General features: G+C 37.0%; 1 protein-coding gene across 1 annotated transcript in view; it reads left to right on the top strand.

The window, feature by feature from the left end:
- PTGR1 (prostaglandin reductase 1) overlaps window positions 1–21653 on the top strand; it is a 29977-nt gene extending 8324 nt beyond the window's left edge. Inside the window, exons 3-9 of the mRNA XM_044657485.1 lie at window positions 1009–1068; window positions 5071–5238; window positions 10353–10470; window positions 11860–12015; window positions 14604–14691; window positions 18909–19030; window positions 21440–21653. Coding sequence (XP_044513420.1) covers window positions 1009–1068; window positions 5071–5238; window positions 10353–10470; window positions 11860–12015; window positions 14604–14691; window positions 18909–19030; window positions 21440–21550 — 823 coding nt within the window. The 3' untranslated portion in view covers window positions 21551–21653. The remainder of the gene's footprint in view (window positions 1–1008; window positions 1069–5070; window positions 5239–10352; window positions 10471–11859; window positions 12016–14603; window positions 14692–18908; window positions 19031–21439) is intronic.
- The last annotated feature ends 203 nt before the right edge of the window (window positions 21654–21856 follow it).

Here is a 21856-nt window from a genome sequence, read left to right as displayed (position 1 = left end):
TCTTTTATAGCCCTTTGAGCATAGTTCCAAATTGCCAGCCAGAATGGTTGGATCAGTTCACAACTCCACCAGCAATGTATTAATGTCCCAATTTTGCCACATCCCCTCCAACATTCATCACTCTCCCCTTCTTTCATTTTAGTCAATCTGCTAGGTGTGAGGTGATACCTCAGAGTTGTTTTGATTTGCATTTCTCTAATTATTAGAGATTTGGAACACTTTCTCATGTGCTTATTGATACTTTTGATTTCTTTATCTGAAAATTGCCTATTCATGTCTCTTGCCCATTTGGGGAATGGCTTGATTTTTTATGCATCTCAAAATTGTTTTGATATGTATTTCTCTAATCAATAATGATTTAGAGAATTTTTCATGTAGTTATATATAGTTTTTAATTCTTCATCCTAAAACTATTCATATTTTTGACCATTTACCAATTGGGGAATGGTGTATATTCTTACATATTTGACAATGTTCTCTATGTATTTTAGATATGAGACTTCCATCTGAGAAAAACTATTAAAAAAATTTCTAACTTACTTCTTTCCTTCTAATCTTGGCTATATTAGTTTTATTTGTACATAAACCTTTCAACTTACTGTATCCAAAATTATATATTTTGCATCTCACAATGATATCTCATTTATTCATAAATTCTTCTACTATCCAAAAATCAAGCATTAATTTTGTCATCATGTTAATGCCACCTGAGTGACTTTTCAGAACCATTTCAGTGATAGGTACAGATTCCTTCTTTTTTATTTTTTTTAACCTTCATTTTCTGTCAGTATCATTTCTAAAACAGAGGATCAGTAAGGGTTAGGTAATTGGAGCTAAGTGACTTAGCCTGGGTCACACAGCTGATAGATTCCTTCTTTCCAAATTTTATGAAATCACCATAAATTCATTATGAAAGGGCTCATCACTGTTATTTTATACCCAAAATAAAATATTCTAGTTTATCAGAAGGACACATGAAAAATGACTATTGACGTTTGTATTTTTCAGAGTTGCTGTGAAGAAACATTTGAAGGAGGGTGATCCAATGATGGGAAGCCAAGTTGCCAGGTACTTGATTACATTTGGTTAATCTGTGTGTGTTCTAAAAAAAAGTGGGGGCCCCTTTGATCTCAAATCTGAGTCTACCTTTAGAATCTCCTAAAATACTCTGTCACATCACCCCACAACCACCCATAGAAACATATCCTTTGCTTGCTGGGTTCACTCTTTTCTCAATCATTCAAAACACTTTAAAAATTCTCCATCTTCTTTTATAAATCAGGAGGAGTAGAATTTTCTTCCATCTAGGCTTAATGTGCCATGATTCCTTTGTTAATTGATATCCCTACTAAATTCTTATACTTAGAATAAAAAATTCTTAAGGTAGAAAGGGCCCAGCTTGTGAAGAAATATAATTGCCAGACAGTTTTTCTTTGATCCTAGTGGTAATAAAAGAGTCACTGGAAAACTCTAGGGGGATGGCACGCTCAGGCCTGTGTTTTTGGGAAATCACTTTGGTGCCATTGGAGAGAGGAGAGAATTAAAGCACTGGGTCCAAATGAAAGGCTTTTGCCATCAAAAGGTGATGAGGACCTGAATGAGGGTGATGGCTATATGAATGGAAAGAAGAGGATGTAAGTAAGCAAGAGGCATTATAAGGATAGAAATAATATTTGGCAGCCAGCTGAATATGTGGCATGAGTGAGAGTGAGGATGATATATCAATATTATAAATCTGAGTTGCTGAGAGGATATTTAGGAAGGGAAGAAAAGGGAATAGGCATTTATTAAACACCTACTAGGTACCAGGCACTGTGTGAAATATTTTTAAAATATCATCCTATTTAATCTTCATCATAATCTTGAGAGGTAGATTATTATCATCCCTTTTACAGTTGAGGAAACTGAGGCAGACAACATTTAGATAACTTCCCTGGAGGTTACAAAGTTAATAAATGTGGGAGTCTGGATTTGAACTCAGTTCTTCTTGACTCCATGCCTAACACTGGGCCACTGCTATTAAAAAAAATGAATCTTGAGGCTTATTACTAGACTTATAAGCATTTATTACTAAAGAGAGAGAAAGAGATTGGGAGAGATAGGTCTCAGCCTTTCTAATGTGAGGGATAGATGCCATTCTCCATTGCAGCCAGCTAGCTATAAATCAAGAGATAAGGAAAAACTCAGATTAAAATGCCAGCTCAGAGACAGGTAGGAAAACAAAGAGATGACTCTGCTCCCTGCCCTCCATTTTCAAATTCCTCCTCCCTTTCCTGAGCCAATGGCTTCCAAATATTCATGGTGCCATTACACAAGACCACTAGGTCATCATATGCTATACATGACTCTGTGACTTCTGTGTCCCACCACTGGGGTGCCAGAGATGGAGATATTTTACTTTACACATCACTTTCCTGCTATGACACCCTCAACAATTTTAGGGAATTTTATGGGGGCAACTGGGTGGCTTAGTGGATTGAGAGTCAGGCCTAGAAACAGGAGGTCCTAGGTTCAAATCTGACCTCAAACACTTCCCAGCTGTGTGACCCTGGGCAAGTCACTTGACACCCATTGCCTACCCCTTACCATTCTTCTGCCTTGGAACCAATACATTGTAGTAATTCTAAGACGGAAAGTAAGGGTTTTTTTAAAAATTAAAAATTAAAAAATAATTTTAGGGAATTTTAGAAGAGGAATGAATTTTCAGGGAGCAGAGTAAGAGGGATTGAGATGAAGAGGGAACTAGCAGCTACTGTTTTGGATTTGCTGATTTTAACATGCCACAGGATAGCTAGGATTGGTAGATAATACAGTAGATGGAGTCAGACTCATCTTCCCAAGGTCAAATCTAGCCTCATCTAGACACATACTAGTTGTGTGACCCTAAGCAAGTCATGCAACCCTGGTTTCCTCAGTTTCCTCATCTGTCAAATGAGCGGGAGAAGGAAATGGCCAACCACACGACTATGATCTATGCCAAGAAAACACCAAATGGGGTCACGAAAAGTGATTAGGATATCCATTTCCAAATGTCTAGTAAGCAGTTTATGATGCAGGATTAAAGCTCAGGGGAGAGAATAGCAGCTCTGCTACTCTAAACTGACTGTGTGAACACGGAATCACCTAATATCTCTGGACTTCAAATCTCTACTTCTTAAAGTCCCTTCAGTTCTAAAATTCTATAAGTACATCTAATAGTCTGCCTCACAGGCAAAAAGAAAGACCTTCCCACAAAGAGCCCCTCAGGTTCAGTCTTCAGGGAGTCTTACCCCAAAAAGAGGCTTTTTCTCCTTTCTCTGACTCATTATTTGCCTACCCAAGTTTTTGAAGAAAATCTCTTTTTTTTTTAAACCCTTATCTTCTATTTTAGAATCAGTACTAAGTATTGGTTCTAAGACAAAAGAATGGTAAAGGCTAGGCCTTGGGATTAAGTGACTTGCCTAGGGATCATACAGCTAGGAAATTTCGGTGGTCAATTTTGAACCCAGGACCTCCTGCCTCTTGGTCTGGTTCTCTATCTATGGAGACACCTACCACCCCTGGGGAAGCTTTTAAAAAGGGTAGACATGGTTCATGTGTGTGGCATCCCCTAAAGGGGATTAATAGAGTCTCTCCTACAAAAGGTACTGATTGTACAAAGTAAATATCAGATATTTGATCTGGGCCTTACATGTATTATCATGCAAAACACACTTTCATCTTGGTCATTATTGTAAGAGCACACTCATACAAAACCAAAACCCCAAAATAAAAGATAGTATGCTTTGATCTGCATCCATCCAAGTCAACAGTTTTTTCTCTGGAGGTGAATAGCATTCCCCATTCTAAGTCTTTCAGAATTGTCCCAGATTGTTGCATTCCTGCGAATGGCTAAGTTTTCCCAGTTTATCATCATAGAATATTGCTGTTGCCATATATAACATTCTCCGGTTCTGCTTATTTTACTCTTCATCAGTTCCTCCAGATCTTTCCAGCTTTTTCTGAAATCATCTTGCCTATCATTTCTTATATCACAATAGTATTCCAACACCAACATATACCACAGTTTGTTCAGTCATTCTCAATTGATGGACACCCCCTCAATTTCCAATTCTCTTCCACATCAAAAGGAACTACTATAAATATTTTTTGTGCAGATAAGTCCTTTCCCCTTTATTAACTCTTTGGGATACAGACCCAGTCATGGTATTACAGGATCAAAGAGTATGCATAGTTTTATAGCCCTTTGGATATAGTTCCAAATTGCCCTCCAAAATGATTTGGATTCATTTACAACTCCACCTATAATCATTAGTGTCCCTATTTTGCCACATCCCCTCCAACATTTAACACTTTCCTCTACTGTCATATTAGCCACTCTGATAGGTGGGACGTGGTACCTCAGAGTTGTTTTAACTTGCATTTCTCTAATCAAGAACATTTTTTCTATATGATTATTGATAGCTTTGATTTCTTCATCTAAAAATTCCTTTGACCATTTGTTAATTGGGGGATAGCTTATGTTTTTATAAATTTGACTTTGTTTTCTATAGATTGGAAAATTAGACCTTTGTCAGAAAAATTTGTTAGAAAAATTTTTCCCAGCTTATTGTGTTTCCCTTCTAATCTTTTCTTTGGTAATTTTTAAAAGATTTTTTATGTCTTTTCTATTTATACTAAAAAATGTCCTATTATGTGTATACTCTCATAGAAACCTCACTGCTAAACTTTTTTTTTAATTATCTACAAAGTTGGCTTCACTTCCTTATCTATTCTGTCCCCAAACCTTTGTAATTTGTCTTTTGCCTCCCAGTGTACTACTGCTTTTTCTAAGATCACCATTGACCTCTTAATAAGCAAATGTCACAAAAGTAAATAGTTTGGTACTTCGCTGGATAAGCAAGTAAATCAACATGCGTTAGCCAAACTTACCATTAACATGGTTTGTAAATAACCCTTAACATTCAATAGATGCAATACCACACCAACGTTCTTGTGAACAATAAACAGTTACCTTCCCAATTCTCTTTTAAAAAGAGGGAAGGAGAATTTCCTAAGTGTTTAATTTGTTTTGGGTCCTTTTTCTTTCAGAGTTGTGGAAAGTAAGAACTCAGCCTTTCCAGTAGGTAGCATTGTGGTGGCTAATTCAGGATGGACAACACACTCCATCTCTGACGGGAAAGACCTAGAGACGTTGCCTGACGGGTGGCCAAACACACTACCTATGTCTTTGGCTCTGGGGACCATCGGCATGACAGGGTGAGTCACATGAATTTATCTCATTCAGTTTGACACAGAAAAATTGCACACTCTGAGGCTATTAACCTGGAAAAATATACTTCCCAAAAATGTAAAAATTATCTGGAAGGAAGGAATTTGCACCTTGCAAAACAAAAGGAATGAGGACAAGAGAAGGACGAGAGAAAATAAGCTTCAGGCTTATGTTGCCTGGATATAGCAAAGGAACTTAGCAGAGGTGAGAGAAAAGTAGGTCAAAGGAATAATAGTACAATGGTCCTATGAGCATTGACTAAAAGGATCCTGTGACCCACTGAGAGAAGGGCCTGGTCAGAAATGAACCCTTTAATGGACTTTTTAGGCAATCATTATTATCTAACCTCAGATGTGATTTGTACCTTGGTCAGCTTACAGGTACACTGCAGTACAAAAGACTTTCCCAGAAACCATCTAACATACATTAATACAAATATAGAAACAGAGAGAAAGTCTCATAGGTAATTCAACTACTCAGGTGGCTGTGCCATGAAAAGCTCTCAGTTTGGTTTTCTTGATCTTCCTCCTTCTGATACAATCAGCTGTATAACCATTATATAAGGGCCAGTTTAGGAATACCAGCCCAAAGCCCTGGACTCACTCTAATTCTTTTTTTTTTTTTTTTTAATCCTTACCTTCCGTCTTGGAGTCAATACTATGTATTGGCTCCAAGGCAGAAGAGTTGTAAGGACTATGCAATGGGGGTCAAGTGACTTGCCCAGGGTCACATAGCTAGGAAGTGTCTGAGGTCAGATTTGAACCCATAACCTCCCATCTCTAGGCCTGGCTGTCAATCCACTGAGCCACCCAGCTGCTCCCACTCACTCTAATTCTAAGCTTTGTAGCGGACCAGCCCCTACATAGGATTCTCCTGTGTAGGTGATTAAATGTGAAATTAATCAATTTAATTAGATTAGATTTCATTTAATTTAATTAATTAATTTAAAGGACTAAATGTAAAAAATGTGAAGATTAAGAATTAGAGAAAGTGAGACATAGATGAAACAAAGAGACATGGAACATAGAGAGAGAACTTTTGCATGATATCAGCAGGTCAGCACTCAGGTGTCAGAGAGAGTCCAAGAGAGTGGGCTGAGTAAGCTGCATTGTTTATTATATGCTTCAAGGATGGGGGGCTTGCTAGATGTCAATCAAACAAGTGAAAAAACAGAAGTATTAATAATTACAAGCTAAAGAAATGGATAGAAAGATCTCACTTATCAAACCTTCTTCCTCCAGAATACTGGCACCAATACAAGCTATCCAGATACTAAATGTATGTCTTTGCCATGACACAGAATCTTTACAAATTGTCTGCCAGCTTCCAGTCTGCAGATAATAATAGCAGCTTAAATTCCACAAAATTTGAGTCCAATCCAATTTAAGGATTCAGAAATCAATCATGTGAAATATTAGAAATATATCCATAAGTCTGGTCCATGAGCACTTTGCTCATGAGTCAGTTTTTAATACATCTTTAATACCTTTATGATTCATTATAACTGAAACCCTTCAAGCTTCCCACAGGCAACCTGAGAGTGGGAAAGAAGCTATTACCTGCATACTCTAAGGTTATTTTCAACAGCTTTTGTCTTTCTACCTTCCATTGCTCCACTGACTAGCCTTTATAATTGGCTGTTTCATCTAAGTTCTGCTTGAAAAAAATGTGGTGGTATTTCGTGTCATAAAATTCCCACAAGACATCTTGGGAGACATCATTGTATCAAGTTAATCCCCATTCACTTCTCCTTAAAATGTTCCTTTCCTCTGACCAACAAAACATATTCACCAGGATCCCTGAGAACCTCCCCTCCTCTCAATTCACATACTTTCCTGGACCCTTCTCTTTCCCAAATATTAAAGATGCTGGTTAGGTAGACATTATATCAGTCATTGGTCTGTGCTTTCAATTTAATGTACCAAATTAGGTGAAATTAGATATTCACCTGCCTAAAGTTAATAGACTAAGGAAAATGACAAGGTAGAAATTAGTTATTTCCATAACTAAGATGTTATAAATGGAAAACTGGATTCTAAGCAGTCAAATCAGACTACAAATTCATAAATAAAGATATGAAACCATACTAAGGAAAAATAGGTAGTGGGCTGGGTGAAGAAGACTTGATTAGTTATATCAACAGACATGATAAATAACTGGGAATCTCAAGTCATCAAGAAGATCCCTGAGGTTTGTAGCTCAAAGATGAGAATTATGTATGAATTCATGTGAAAGTAAATTATCAAAGGGGCAGCTGGGTAGCTCAGTGGAGTGAGAGTCAGGCCTAGAGACAGGAGGTCCTAGGTTCAAACCCGGCCTCAGCCACTTCCCAGCTGTGTGACCCTGGGCAAGTCACTTGACCCCCATTGCCCACCCTTACCAATCTTCCACCTATGAGACAATACACCGAAGTATAAGGGTAAAAAAAAAAAAAAGTAAATTATCAAAGAAGTTAAGCAATAATAATAATATTAATTTTCATAGCACTTTAAGGTTTGCAGAGTGCTATACACTATTTCTCTTTTAATCTTTGCAACAAACTTATAAGGAAGGTGCTATTATTAATCTCATTTTACAGAGAAGAAAACTGAGGCTTGAGAGGTTAAGTGACTTCCCCAGCATCATAAGCTAAGTAAATGTCTGAGGAAATATTTGAACTCAGATTTCTAAGGCCAATGATCTATCCAACATACAAACCTAGTTGCAAAAAAGAACCTAATGGAATCTTAGAAAGAGAATGAGAAATCTCCATGAATCTTAAATTCTATTTTAAGATCTAGCTAGAAATCACAGGATGACAATATTTCAGTGTTGGAAGGAACTTTAGAGCTACAAGATATTAATTCTTTGTTTGAAGCCCTCTGGTAAAGGTAATATCATATCTCCAAAGAAAGCCAGTTCTACTGCTGGATAACTCTGGTTATTAGCAAGTCAATAAAAATCTAAACTAACACTTTGAAATTTCCATCTGTTGGTCTTAAATGAGGGGATGAGGAAGGGGGAATGGAAGGGAACTAGGACAAATATAATTCCTCTTCTAGTTGACAAAAATACTTGAAGGTAGCATCAGGTACCCCTAATTTTTCTCTTTTTCAAACTAATGGTCCCTACTTCCTTCTACCAGTTCTCATATGACATGTCTTTGTGGCCCTTAATCACTATGCTGACATTCCTCTGGACACTAACCAATAGCCTTCATAAAATAGTATGCCTAGGAAGTTTTGAATATTGTTCCTCAAAATAAACACTTTACATTCCCACAGCTAAATTAGATCCATTTCCCCCAGAGGAACAGAGCAATGGGGAAATGCTGAGCCCTACTACAAAACACTGAAGCTGAAAAGGATAACTGATTAGAGTCAGTGCTTGTAGGTTCAACATCCAAATCCCCCTTATTCAAGAACCAGGAAGACCAAAGTATCAAAAGAGATTAACAACTTTGAACTTGTACAAATCAGCCAAAAAAGCTATTAAAAGCTGAAGGTTTTTTCTCCCTTTTCTCTTTTCCTTTATGTTTCAAAAGTAAATAGGTGGAACATTGAACTTGAAGATTCAATCTGTTTATGTAAAGAATTTAATATCTTTTATGATATTTAAAGATCCTAGTGAAGAACAGAAACAGCAACTAGGATCCCAGGCTGACCTCTGGGGATCTGTCTGCAGGGATTAAAATTTAGGGATTTGACTAAAATATGAGAATTCTAAGTAAAACTAAGTAAAAACTAAGTAAAACTAAGTAAAAAAAGATCATAACTCAAGTCAAATGACTTTTAGTATCTTTTATTTACAAAGAAGTAGAAAGAGTATAAGTAGAGAAACATAAGAAAAGGGTATAGAAAATGTCTAACCTATCACACTAACTGTTGCTCCAGTGTCTGGCTCAGTACAGGCAGGGCTGGTTAACCCTAAGCCAGAGGACCCAGTGGTGTCTTATGCAAAGCTTCCACTCCGCAGCTTCCTCCAAGAGAAGGAAGCCTCTCTGGAACTAATCTCTCTAGAAGCCAGAAAGGGAAAGCCAGCTCACTCACCCAAGATGAAGTCCAAAGGAGAAGATCCAGGAGCAGTCCAAGAAGCCAAGGTCCCAAGTTGAAGCCAAGGCCCAAGTCCAAAGCCACCTCCAAGAGGCAAGTCACCAGCCAAAGCTCCACGCCAAAGATTCAAGCTGAAGACTCAAGCCGAAGCCTCCCTAGACAGGAAGTTCAGGACTTTTTATAGTCCTTTTTCCACATCACTTCCTATCCCTTCCTCTCTTCACAGGAGCCAATCATAGCTTCTAAATTTCCTAGTACTGCCCAGGGGGCAGTGGCTATGGGATCCACCTCTCATTCTCTGAGGGTGTAAACTCTTATCAAAGGATTCACAAGTTTCTGGAATTGTCACCCATTTTAATAAGTGACTTGTGAACTCCCTTACTTAATGTTAAGTAGAGGTATTTACGTTTTTTGGTTGATTAATTTAAAAACAGACAAAGAGAATAAAGAATTCCCTTTCACATGTCAAAGCATATTTCAGTAGGCACTTGAATTATTAATAACATTACTGTGAAATAACAGATTTGTGTGGAATGTGCTTTTATTTCTAAATGGCTTAATAACTTCTAAACAATAGTTCTCCAAGATTTAAATGCACAATTGCTTCTAAAAAGAACATATATGGGGGAAGCTCAATGAATTGAGAACAAGGCCTAGAGATGGAAAGTCCTGGGTTCAAATCTGGCCCCAGACACTTTCCTAGCTGTGTAAACCTGGACAAGTCACTTAACCCTCATTGCTTTGCCTTCAGCACTCTTCTGCCCAGGAACCAATACAGAGTATTATTTCCAATACAAAAGGTAAGGGTTTAAAAAAAAATAATATATCATCTATTCTGTGAAGTATAAAGGGGTAAGTTGGAGGAATAAAATATTGGCAGTGTGAGGGAATAACAAGTAAAGATTGCTTTTTTCAGCTTCTTCCTTTTTTTTCTTCCCCCTCTCCTCTTCCCATCTATCCCATCCCTCTCACTCCTCTAAACGAACTAAAGGAAGAAGTTTTTAATGCTTTATTTGTTGGGCAAAATACACAGTTTGTAGTTACCAGAGTGTTTGGTTGCTTCTCCTCAGCTTAACAGCCTACTTTGGCCTCCTTAACATCTGTGATCTGAAAGAAGGGCAAACTGTGATCGTCAATGCAGCATCAGGAGCAGTGGGCTCAGTGGTGGGACAGATTGCTAAAATCAAAGTAAGTGAATAGGACAGACACTTTATATGTCAGGATGTCATTTATTACCTACAAAATGAAAGGACTAGATAAAATTATCCATTAGATCCCTTCCAGTTTAGAGACTCAATGACTATGAAGGTATTATTTCATCACTCACTTCAAATAGAAGAGATCAGTTAGTCTGTCAAAATACAGATTAGAGGAGAAGATAGAAGTCAGGAAACACGAGAAGAAGATCAGGATAAGTTGTATGCTGTTATTTAAGTAATCATCACACTCAAGGCCAAATTGGAAATTATATTTCTCAAACATAGGTATTCTCAACTTTTTTTGTGTTGTGGACTTTTCTGGCAATCTGGTGGCCCTCTTCTCAGAATGTTTTAAAATGCTTTTAAAAAATACATAAGGTTTCAAAAAAAACCAAAGGTTAATGAAAATAAAACTATAATTTCTTCCCTATCCAATCTTCAGGGACTCCATCAGATTTTATGGATCCACAAGAGATCCATAGATCTTAAGAACCCCTGTTGATACCGGAATGATGTTTTGCAAGGAAGAAGTCAACTGTCTTTGTGCCAAACTTAAATCTATCTTGCTCTATTTTAAACCCATTTCTTTTTTTTTAACCCTTACTTTCCGCTTCAGAATCAATATTATGTATTGATTCCAAGACAGAAGAGTGGTAAAGGCTAGGCAATGGGGGTTAAGTGACTTGCCCAGAGTCACACAGCTAGGAAGTATCTGCAACTAGATTTGAACCCAGGACCTCCCATCTCTAGGCCTGGCTCTCAATCCAATGAGCTACCCAGCTGCCCCCTAAACCCATTTTTTTGCAAGTTAGGGTATATTTAATATCCTAACAACCTACCCAAGGACTAGTGACATCTCTATTCTGGAGTTTTGTTTCATAAACAAAATTGTAAAGGATTAAATGATCTTGAAATGGTGTAGGGCTTGCATTGCCTCCTGGTTAGAGGATTCTATGAATACTTGAAATTTCTAAAGCCTCAGGGGGCAGCTGGGTATCTCAGTGGATTGAGAGTCAGACCTAGAGATTGGAGGTCCTAGGTTCAAATCTGGTCTCAGACACTTCCCAGCTGTGTGACCCTGGGCAAGTCACTTGACCCCCATTGCCCACCCTTACCACTCTTCCACCTAGGAGCCAAAACACAGAAGTTAAGGGTTTAAAAAAATAAAAAACAAAAAATTTCTAAAGCCTCTTTCTTCCAAAGAAATGGAGTTGCTATTTAGGATACTTTGAAATTATAGGCCATCTTTGAGTCTTTTAAAAGTCAGTGGTTAGGGGAGAGAAAGAACATGAATCATGTAACCATGGAAAAATATTCTAAATTAATTAATTAAATTTTTTTTAGCATCAACAGTTTCCTTTTCTCCTTTTTTCTTTAGGGATGCAAAGTTGTTGGCTCTGCTGGATCAGATGAAAAGGTTGCATTCCTTAAACAACTTGGTTTTGATGTTGCCTTTAACTATAAGACAACAAAATCTTTGGAAGATACACTAAAGAAAGCTGCTCCAGAAGGCTATGATTGCTATTTTGACAACGTAAGTTCAAACAGTTTTCACCAACAATGGTACCATCTTAAATCATCACAACAAAGCAGTGTGCCTGGGGAGACACTTTTTGGATTCTCATCTGTAGAAGGGGCAAAGATTGTAGAAAGAGTTACATGAGGGTTATATAAAGTCCCATTAGTATTTGTTGCCATGTCCTTGTGTGGGATAAAGGAGTGATGATTTCTTCTGTTATTAATCTAGATAGGGGAGTAGGTCATTTATAGAAATTCAAATCCATTCTCAGGAAGTCAGTAGTTTTGATTTGTTTGTGAAATAAAAATTATTCATAAACAAACTTGATATTTGGGGGAAGTTGAGGGAATTCTGCAACTATTTCAGAAAAACCAATTCTCGTTCTCCCTGAAGCGTTCTAATCCTTCCATGAGTGAGAAACTCACACTTCAATCCTGCCTCATTTGGTTTCAGGCATCAGTTTCTACTATGGAAGCTTCTAAGTTCTAGCCCATAATAAATTTCATTCATAGGCCCATACAAGGAACTGGACAAAGAACAGAGTGAACTTTTTACTTCTGAGGTTTTACATATAGTTATTTCAGTGAATGCTAATAGAAGTTCCTTAAGAGCAAGTATTATGCTTTACTTATCTTTGCAATGGAAATTGCATTTAGTAAGTGCTTAAAATACAGGTGAAGTAATGAAACTATGATATATTCATATCTATTCACATAATCTCAAGAATTGAAAGGAACCTCGGAAGTCATCTAGTCCAATTTATCCTTAAAAAGGAATCCCTTTACAACATCACTGATCATCCAGCTTCCATTCAAAGATCTCTCTTGATAAAGAATCCACTATTTTGGACAATTCTATTTGACAAGAAGCTTTTCATCACATCAAGGCAAAAATCTGCCTCTCTGCAATGTATTTTTCTTAGTTTTGTCCTCTGGGGTCAAATGGACCCAGCCTGATCCCCTTTCCATATAATTGCCCTTCAAATATCTAAAAACAACTAGTATGTCCCATTCTAACCCTTTGAGTGTTCTCTTCTCCAACTCAAAGATTCATAGATCTTCAACAGACGCTCATATGGTATTGTCTCTATGGCCTTACCATTCTGGCTACCTCCTCTCATGTAATTCATCTCAAACATCCTTAAAATTTGGTACTCTGAACAGAACACAGTATCTCAGATATAGTCTGTCCAAGGCAGAATATAGCAAGGATTATCAACTCCCTCATTCTGGACATGATATATAGCTATCAATGCAGCCTAAAATTTATTTTGTTTTTGCTTTCATGTCATATTGTTGATGGCTATTGAATTTGAATTCACTAAAACTGTCCAATTTTTTTCCTTAAAAATATATTTCTCCTCATTAAGTTCTATCTCATTTGATTTGGCCCATCATTCAAGTCTGTCAAGAACGTCTGAGATTCTTACTCCTTTTGTGAATGCTATGCCTCCTAATTTTGTGTTATCAGGTCAACAAACATTCATTAAGTGGCTACTATATGTCAGGCACTGTGCTAAAGCAATGAAGATATAAAGGAGGAAAAAATCCCTGCCTTCAAGGTGCTTACAATTTCAAAGAAAAGAAAACATTCAAATAACATTGTGCAAACCAGATATATACTGGATAAAACTAAAGATAATCTCTGGGGGAAGATGCTAGCCTTAAGGAAGACTGGGAAAGTCTTCTTGCAGAAAAAAAATTTTAGCCAAGATTTAAGACAAAGGAAGAGACAAAGGAGGAAAGGACTCCAGGCTAAAAACCTGTTAAGCATGTAACATATGCTTTCATTTATTTTACTGACAAAGAAGTAAATAGGCACAAAGTCAAGGACAATTCCCTGAGGCAGTGCTCTAGAAATCTCTCTCTTGAAGACTTCTTTAACAACTACTCTTTGTGTAATCATTCAACTAGACCCAAGTCTGCCAAATGCTATTGTAATCTAATATTCATCCCTTCATCTTGTTCACAAAGATATTATGGGGAAAATTATCAAGTTCTTTGCTAAAATAGAAATATACCGTCTCTTCTGATGTATCAATCAAGCTACAATGTAATTATACAGGATTCATGTTCCTCCCCTTCTTCCACCCCCTCCCATAACCAACACACAATTCCACTGGGTTTACATGTGTCATTGATCAAGACTTATTTCCATAATCCTGATATTTGCAGTAGGGTTCTTGTTTAGAGTCAATATCATAAGGGTCATAAGGGATCACAGAGTATTAATACCTTACTAAATACATTAAAGAAATCTTATCATCTGTGACCACTTTCCACAATTACATCTATTAGAGGAAGGGGGAAGAGATAACCAAATCAACTTTCCATCCCATGTGTATCATAGATAATTCACAGATCTCGTGAATGTATCTTTGAACATAATGGCTCAGTCATGGAGTACCAGAGCTAACCACAGCTGGCATGTTTAAAATAGCTAGAAAATAGCTAGACAAGAAAAGACAAACTACTTTTTTATTCTTCTTTTGCTTTATTATTAAATCAATAGCTACTTGGGAATCTCAGTGACCATAAGACAGGAGTTACAAAGATACTTATGAATATTGACTTTCATTTTCTGGTTTTGTCTTTGGTGATTAGGTAGGTGGAACATTTACAAATGTAGTTATCCCCCAGATGAAGAAATATGGAAGAATTGCTGTATGTGGGGCCATTTCTACGTATAATAGTGAAGAGCCTCAACAAGGTAAGGTAATCACTTACTATCACAGATGTTGGTTAAGAAGAAAAAATGCATGAATATGCAATTATATGCCCATCCTTTTATTCATTGATAGCTATGTTATAGGGAATCATTCCATTTTAGGATAAGTTTCTATTCCAGTATAACAGGCAATTATGTTTAACCACTTCCTTTATCCCAGTTCTTGTGTAAAGAAAGTCAGAAAAGACAATCTACCCTCTCTCAGACTCCTGAAGTCAAAAACAGACCAGCAGTTTAGAAAGTGTCTGCCTCCTCATCTGAAACAACAAAATGCCCCAGGACCAGCATGGCTATGTATTTTCTGTATAATGTAAGAATCTGTGGGAAATGGTTCTTATAAGGATCAACCTTCCCTGTGGACTAATTCATCTTTCTCTTTCTTATAGACAAAATAAATTCTTTTTACTGAGTTGCATCCTAATTTGTAAACAATGAGTTTTCTTGTCAGTTTAACTGATGTTAGCATTTTCCCCAAATACTACACTCTCTGATGATTCCATTTACCTATTTATTTCTGATTGTGGTCAGCTTAAAGGCCTCTAGTTTCCTCCTTCCCTTCCTCTGCCCCTAGTTTCTAATTTCTCTTCTATAAGGGAGAGATGGACAACAAAATGGAGGAGGCCAAAACTATCCTCTTCTTCCCATACCTTTGGAAGGCATCTCAACAGAGTTGTTGTTCCAGTTATATCTGACTCTTCGTAAGCCCATTTATGGGGTTTTCTTGGCTTTGCCATTTCCTTCTCCAGCTCATTTTACAGATGAGGAAACTGGAAAACAGGGTTACATGACTTTTCCCAGGGTCACACAGTAAGTATCTGAGGCCAGATTTGAACTCAGGAAAGGGAATCTCCCTGACTCCAGACCCAGCACTTTATCTACCGTGTCACTTAGCAGCCCAACACAGAACCTTTTAACTTAATAGCTATTTTTAAGTACAACTCTGGTGACTTAGCATTTGAGGGAAAATACATCTTCCACACAATATTATCTCCTCTTTAGCATAAATAGAATATTAATGCCTCCTTTCCAATATATGGGATGACTTGCTAAGAGTCTTCAAATATATGAAAAGGCTTTTTCCCCCCAGAGGGCACCAACAGATTGTTTTTCATTTCTACTAAAGACAAAATGAATTGGGACCAAATGAAGCAAACGTAAATTAAGTTAGGTAGAAGAACTAAAATTAGGGAGCAGAAACAAGACTAGAAACAAAGGAAGGAAGTTACCTAGCACACAATAGCCTAGAAGTGGCATAGAGGAAGAAGGATAGTAGAAGGTACAAGGATTATTTTTTATATTACTTTTTTATAAATGCATTTATTTTTAATGTCAGAAAATTTTGCTGTCCTGGTTCTTTTCTTAAAGTGCCAAACCCAATCCTCTGTATTACAATAGAGAGACAATTTTCAAACTCCTCCTAGAGTATTTAAGTGCCTTACCTCTGTCTAAGATGACAGGCACCTGTGATTTTATTAGTATACGGAACTTTCAGGTGAGGAACCCCCTTGACCAATGAAGACTGACATTTATAATATTAAGAGAGTGTCTGGAGTGCTGAGAACTTAAGTGGTGCCCAGTCACACACCCAATATGTTTAAGAGGTGAAACTTAAACCCAGGTTTTCCTAGTCAGGTCAGCTCTCTATCCACTATGCCAATCTGCCCCTAAGCTATGGTGCAAGGGGCCAAATAGTGTAGATAAGTAGTGATTCAGATCCTCTCAGAGATTTTTTTCTTTTTTTTAAATATTTTTCTGTTTACATGATTCATTTTCTTTCCCTTCTCTTTTCTCTCCCCACCTCCTGGAGCTGACAAGCAATTCTACTGGGTTATACATGTGTTATCAATTGATTCCTATTTCCATATTATTCATTTTTGTAATAGAGTGATCTTTTAAACCAAAACCCTAAATCATACACCCATATAAACAAATGATAAATCATATGTTTTTCTTCTGTGTTTCTACTCCCACAGTTCTTTCTCTTGATGGGAATAGCATTCTTTCTCTTAAGTCCCTCAGGATTGTCCCTGTCAGAGATTTTTAAGGCTCTCTATAGCCTGGTTCTACGTTTCCAGGCCTATTTCATACCATTCTTCTTTACAAACTCTACATTCCAGACAAACTGGAGAGGGAGAGAGGCAGGGACAGAGGGAGAGAGAAAGAAAGAGAGAAGGAAGGAAAGGGAGAGTGGGAGGGAGAGGGAGAGACAGACAGAGACAGAGACAGAGAGACAGAGAGAAGATTTGAAGATAACTCTGAGGTTGTGTTCCTAAATGATTAAAAGGCTGGAAGTCATTTTGACAGAAACAGGAAAGTCTGAAAGAGGGGTCAGTAATGGGGTGGAGAGGTAGAAATAAAAGGTTCTATTTCAGACATTTCTCTAGGTATTTAAGCAACGTTTATAATAATTTAGAGAACCACCTGACTGTGATGCTTTGTAGTAATGCTTGGACGATCTCTAGAGGTCTCTTATAATTGTCTGGTTTTATGCTGCAATGCAAGTCAGTCACTGACAACCCAAAAAAAGAAACAAAGCACATTGCTGCCAGAAGGCATATCCACACCATCTACCCTTTATTTGGGACCTTTGTGCAGCTGGGCAACAATTTTCCTGGAATTAATTAGAAGATAATAATAACGGTGTTTTAAAAATTATGCATATGCTTTATCAATATCTTTTGTCTTCATATCATAGTAATTTCTGAGTGAGGGAAAGGGCACTGTTCACCCACAAACCTATGCCAGCTGTGCAACTCTGGGCAAATCAAGTGACCTCTGTTTGCTTCAGTTTATTCAATTCCTTAAAATAGGAACAATAATAAGTAGAGACCTCACAGGGCTCTTGTGAGAATCAAGTAAGATAATATTTGGAAAGTGCCTTCTACTGTGCCTGGCACATAGTAGGCATTATATAAATGCTTCCTTCCTTCCCAATTCCCTCCAGATCATACCATCCCTTATGCCAAAGAAAAACTACGAATGAATCTCTCCTCATTCCACCATACAGTAACTAAAATTGACAACACAAATATAGATATAAATGTAAATATATGGATATAGATATATAGATATATAAACATTCTGCCCTAGTAGTGATCTGCCTTTGGTAAGAAATGAGAAGTATGTTTCCTTAACTGTTCTCTACGACAATCTCTGGTTTTGTTTTGTTTTTTTGTTTATTCAGAAATTAGTTTACTTTTAGTTATAATTTTTACTTACATTGCTGCAGTCATTATTTTAGTTGCAGCTAGGTGACACAGTGGATAGCGTGCTGGGCCTAGAGTCAAGAAGACCTGAGTTTAAATTCAGCCTCTGACAATTAACAGCATCTGTGGCTTTAAACAAAACACTTATCCCTGTTTGCCTCAGTTTCCTCATCTGTAAAATGAGCTGGAGAAGGAAATGACAAATCACTCCAGTATCTTTGCCAAGAAAACTACAAATAGGTCACAAAGAGTGAGACACAACTGAAAACAACTGAACAACAATAAATAATTATTTTTAGTATTTTCTTTTTTTTTGTGTTAGTTTTAAATACTTACCTTCTGTCTTAAAATCAATACTAAGTATCAATTACAAGGCAAAAAGGGCAGTAAGTGGTAGTCAATGGAGATTAAGAGCCTTGCCCAGGATCACATAAGTTAGGAAGTGTCTCAGGCCAGATTTGAACCCAGGACCTCTCATCACCAGCCCTGACTCTCTATCCACTGAGCCACCTACCTACCTCTATAGTATTCTTTTGATTCTGCTCACTTTACCACATCAGTTCATAAAAAATCTTCCCATGATTTCCTGAATTCCTCATGTTTCTCATTTCTTACCATATGATAATATTCTACTATATTCATATGCTGTATCTTTTTTTTTTCCAATCATTCTCCAGTAGGTAAGCACCCACTGAGTTTCAAAGAGTATTGCTATTGATATTTTGGTATACTTTGAACTTTTGTTTTGATCTTTGACTTCCTGGGTTTAGATGCTCAGTAATGATATTAATGGGTCAAAGCATTTAGAATGAAAATGATATAATCAGAAATCTTAAACCCTTGGACTTCTTCCCCCAGAATTCCTTCATGGAACATATTGAACTTTCTTTGGTTTTCATAACCTTTTTCTTTTCCTGTGTGCTTATAAAACCTCAGCACTAATGACATAAATATGTCATGTGCTCCTCCCTACAGGAATCTATATTGGACATCCCTTTATCTATAAAGAGCTACGCATGGAAGGATTTATTGTCCATCGATGGCAAGGAGATGTCCGCCAGAAGGGTCTAAAAGACTTGCTGAAATGGGTCTTAGAGGTAAGACAGTCTAGTCTTATTGAGGTTCCTCTCTTCTGAAAGTCCTTGCTGGAAATTTTTACCATAACTCTTCCGGCAGACATGATTTCTTTTATACAAAGTCTAAGAGTCTTATGAGATTGGGATCTTTAAGCTATAGCGGTAGCAGCCTGCTGCTACAAGATCTTCTTGTGTGGGTTGAGCCCCTGAAAGGGAAGTCAGGGACTGATGGAATGTGGGTGGAAGGGTTAAAGATTAAGGGATAAAGGACATGGGTAGAGAAAATGGGCAAAAAGATATAGGGATCTTCAGCATCACGATCAGCCTGTCAGATCAGCATCAGAAGGTCATCGAGAGTCAGACAGTAGAACTGATTTTTATTGAGATTTCTAGGAAAGGGGTATGTGGGATTGTCAATAGAACAGGTGGTGTGATAGAAACATTAGCATCATATTAGCAATCAACAACAAGACAAAAGTGGCATAGCCAGTGCCCACACCAGAAGTTCATTTGAAAGTCCTACTTCCTCCACAGCCCTGGCACCATCTCATTCAAATGTTGAATGTATGTGTCTTTGACATTACAAAGAAGCTATTGAAATTGCATGCCAGCCTTCCAAACTGCAGACAATGGGAGAGGTTTGAGTTCCACAAAATTTGAGCCCTATTCAATTTAAGGATTCAGAAATCAATCATGGGAAATATTAGAAATATATCCATAAGTCTGATCTCTGAACACTCTGCTCATTAGTCAGCTTTTGAATACATCTTTAATATCTACATGATTCGTTTAGACCTGGAACCCTTCATTAGCAATGGAGTATCTTGGCAAAATATTCACAACAACTATTCTCTCACAAGTCCTTTGAAAACAGGAATATAATTTTTTTCTTAAAAGTTAAAACTTCCAATTTACTTCAAAAAGCCTCATGGTGATTATTTCTGTGAAATGCAAGCTCTACTGGTTTCTACCATGCTAGAAAGGCTTCAAGTACCATCCTAGCTAGATTGAGTATCTGCTCTATAAGGAATAGCATAGGAAAACAGAGAAAGTTATTACCTAAAAAGGCTGGACCCTAGATGATGAATTATTTAGCAATGACAAATCACAAAGAAAAATACAAAATAAGGCTCAGTCCTGGGTATCCCCTTCTAACTTCTTCAATGATTCAGAAGTAGAGTGAAGGGAAAAGAAGTTTCTAAGAATTACATAGTTTATAGACACTCTATAAATATTAATTTAACTGTTAAAACTATTATATATGTGAAATCCTTGGTCAGTGACCAAATGCCCACAATACTGGAGAAAATAATCATATGTGCATTGATAGTCTTTTTTTTTTATGGAAATAGTAGCTAAAGAGAAGGCTGGCTCATGGGTGTTTCTGGGAAAGACAATTAAAGGAATTGGTAGATTATACATTCAAAGNCTCATGGGTGTTTCTGGGAAAGACAATTAAAGGAATTGGTAGATTATACATTCAAAGGTTAAAATAAAGATTTGGGGAGATATTATAGACATTATATTGAAGTGTGCAAGATGAGCATTTCTAAAAGGTCAACATGAAAAGAACTGTGGCTTGTGTGCCAGCTTCTGTTGCAAAGGATATAAAAGGAGAAGATATGAAGAATTTGATAAGAATATCCAAATTAAACAATACATAACTTGGTAATGTCAAAGCAGAGGACACTGGAAAAAAATGATGAAATATAAATTGGAAAATATGGCCCAAAGGTATGAAATGAAAGAGATCAAAGGTCTATAGACTACACAGATGAATCACAGCAGTATATCATGAATACAGTCTTAAAAAAAAAAACAACCTTATCTTCCATTTTGGAATCAATACTAAATATTGTTTCCAAGGCAGAAGAGCAATAAGGGCTAGGTAATGGGGGTCAAGTCACTTGTCTAGGGTCACCCAGCTAGGTATATCTGAGGCTGGATTTGAACTCAGGACATCCTATTTGTAGGCCTGGTTCTCAATCCACTGAGCCACCTTGCTACCCTACGTGAATATGTTCTTAAAGAAGAAAATTGTAATATAGCAAGAGAGGAGAAACCAGGACAGAGCCATGTGAGACATCTGTGTTTGGAGAGTGTGCCAGCAAAGGAAACTGAGAAGTAGTGTAATAAATGATAAAACCAAGAGAAAATAGTACTCCTTTAAAACTATCACAGATAAGGTAGCAACCTGTGTAGCAACAGGCCCTGTGCCAGTGAAATCAAAGGTCTAGCACCATCCCTACGTTCCAAGAGCTTACAATCTAACAGTATAGAAATGGCATGTTTTATAGTTTTGTTTGCTCCATGATGCCTTGTACATAGTGGAATTTCAAGAAATATTTACTGATTTATTAACTGGGACAATGTGGTAACTTCAAGTCGGTCTATTCCCTTTTACATTTTGTTTGTCTACTTTTTCCACAGGGCAAAATCCAGTACAAAGAACACATCAGCGAAGGTTTTGAAAGCATGCCAATGGCATTCATAGGAATGTTAAAGGGAGATAATTTGGGCAAAACAATAGTGAAAGTATAAGGGATCCAAGAGAACATCACATTGGAAATATAAAGAGCATATTGGTGTGTTTATTTCAAGTTTTCTACAACCTCGTGTAAAATATATGCCCGTAAAAAAACTAAGAAACATGAGCTGTAATTAATTCTGTATGTATCTACTTAATAAAATATATTAAAATTTTATCATGTAAAAAATAACAAGAAATGGAAATTATTTAGGTAATAAATACCATCAATCCCTACCTCCCATCTAAAGCCCTCTTTGGGATAGTCTAATTGCGGGATTTAAGAATTTTAATAACAGCTTACATTTAACACCACTTTG

Source organism: Gracilinanus agilis, chromosome 1 (genome assembly GCF_016433145.1).
Source record: "Gracilinanus agilis isolate LMUSP501 chromosome 1, AgileGrace, whole genome shotgun sequence".
NCBI classification, from domain to species: Eukaryota; Metazoa; Chordata; class Mammalia; order Didelphimorphia; family Didelphidae; genus Gracilinanus; species Gracilinanus agilis.
Note: the sequence above shows the minus strand (reverse complement) of the source record. Positions and strands in the feature narration are given on the sequence as shown.